At 30.0% G+C, this 1,966-nt stretch overlaps 1 protein-coding gene across 1 annotated transcript; it reads left to right on the forward strand.

The window, feature by feature from the left end:
* Positions 1–588: 588 nt before the first annotated feature.
* On the forward strand, positions 589–1,587 carry LOC109338482. Its single transcript, XM_019575739.1, has 2 exons — positions 589–823; positions 1,063–1,587. Exons 1-2 carry the CDS (start codon positions 626–628, stop codon positions 1,393–1,395), a joined length of 531 nt encoding a protein of 176 aa, XP_019431284.1. The 5' UTR covers positions 589–625; the 3' UTR covers positions 1,396–1,587.
* Positions 1,588–1,966: the final 379 nt, after the last annotated feature.

The raw sequence follows: 1,966 nt of genomic DNA on the forward strand, positions 1-1,966 counted from the left end.
TTTGTTACAATATAAGCTAAAAGATATAAAAATCTAATAACGACAGACATAAACACAAATAAGTTGAACACACAAAATTAGTTTCCCTCACAAGACGTCATTTTGATGTTAATTTTTAAAAAAATGGCTGATTCAGCCGACGAGAGTAGTTAGATTGACCAAGTTGCTAGTGTTCTATGCAAAATAGTCAAGTTGAACCGATCAATACCAGTTTTGGTTCATAGCTGATCAAATGAGCAGTTCGAACTAATTGGATGTTCATTCTAGGTTAGATCATTCTGTCGAATCAAATTTAATAACACTACATTTATTGCAATTTGCACTCCTGACCGAGCTTCCTAGATCTACCACGTTACATTTATCATAAAATTTATTATGTGTTTAATGCTTCTAGTTTTTTTTTATGTTGTACTAAGTGCTTATGCAATTATTGACTCTTATTTTAGCATATTTTTATCATAGTTTACATTAAATTTAAAAACTGATAACAGTTTTCTTGGGATTGGTGTTAAACGAAAACCTCTATTTTTTCAATTCTGTGTACTACGAAACCATATTTTTGTAGTATTTATAGATGTTCCCACATAGATTTTTAGGCATCGCCAACTAGTGAGTGTTTATTTCCATGGAAAAACTAAGTGGAAAGTTACACCAAGTTCATGGTACTCACATTGAGAAAGAAGATAAAGATACTAATATCTTAGGAAATTATGGATATGCTAGTGTTTATCAACACAATAGGTCTATTGACATCAATCAACCACCACAAATTGAAGACCAAGACCAAGGTCATCTTTCTATAGGACATGAAATTAATTTTGAGGTAGACTCATTTTTATTCATTCCAATTGAATGTCATTTGTGTTTTTATTTTATTTTTTGTCAATTTAATTTGAATGCTAGATTTTCCCTCATCTTCATTATTACCATGGGTGTACTTATAGATTACCTTGCCTACGATTATATTTTCCTTTTTTTATATAAAATTAATATATTGACATTTTGTTCATAGCATACTCTATAAAATTATTTTTATTTTTCATGTTTTTTGTTTTTTCAAAGGTGAAATCAACTTCAGAAGAATCGAAAGAGATAAGTGTGGTTGAGACAATGATGAATGAGCATGGAGGTGATTTGGGTGTTGATTTGAAAGTGAAAATTCCGCCTCAAAGCCCAAGTTCACGCATCTCGTCGTTGTCATCGACACCCGTTAACAAAACATGTGCATCTTCCATGTTTGGTTCTGATGAGAATCTTGGTGACACTTCAAAAGATGAGGGGCTACCATTCACTTTGGTGGGGTGTACTCGTTGCTACATGTACATGCTTGTATCCAAAGATAACCCAAGATGCATGATATGCGGGAATCGTGTGTTGATTGACAAGTTTGAGTGAATTCTGGAAAAAAAACGGTGCAAAGCTGAATTTACTTTGTATTTTTCTGTTTTAAAATTTCATGAAGATTTATGTTTTTCTATTTGATGTCATTTGGTAATAGATTATGTGGTCATTTTACCTTTAAATTACTAAAGGTTATAAGTGATTAGCAATATTATGGAAGGTTGAGATAAATTTCCTATTGCTCCCTTTATTCTTCGTCTTTTTCTAATATTAAGGGTTTTTTTTTATTCAAAACTTTTAGTTTAACATTTTGAAGGCTTAGTTAAAACATTCCAATTTTAGCCTCATTAAATAATTATATTTTCATCTTTACTTTGTCACACTATGACTTAACTAAAGAATATAATTAAGTTTCTACCACTTTCAAGAGAATAATATAAGAATTTTAGTGAAATATTTTATAAAATAGAACCCAAATTAATAATTCCTTAATGAAGAGGGTATAAAGAATTGTTTATTTGAGAAAGTTTGGTAGAATCCGTTATTATAAAAGAAGCACGGAAATTTAAGAATAAGTTCAATTTTGATGCATGTAACATTCAAAAATTATCATTTATAACTTTCA

The sequence above is a fragment of the Lupinus angustifolius genome, unplaced genomic scaffold, assembly GCF_001865875.1.
Source record: "Lupinus angustifolius cultivar Tanjil unplaced genomic scaffold, LupAngTanjil_v1.0 Scaffold_26_57, whole genome shotgun sequence".
Taxonomy (NCBI): Eukaryota; Viridiplantae; Streptophyta; class Magnoliopsida; order Fabales; family Fabaceae; genus Lupinus; species Lupinus angustifolius.

What these genes read in the sequence shown, in the direction of transcription:
- LOC109338482 (XM_019575739.1), top strand. Translation starts at nt 626, where the DNA reads ATGGAAAAACTAAGTGGAAAGTTACACCAAGTTCATGGTACTCACATT. An exon ending in GACATGAAATTAATTTTGAG is followed by an intron (nt 824 to 1,062) that starts GTAGACTCATTT and finishes GTTTTTTCAAAG; the next exon opens with GTGAAATCAACTTCAGAAGA.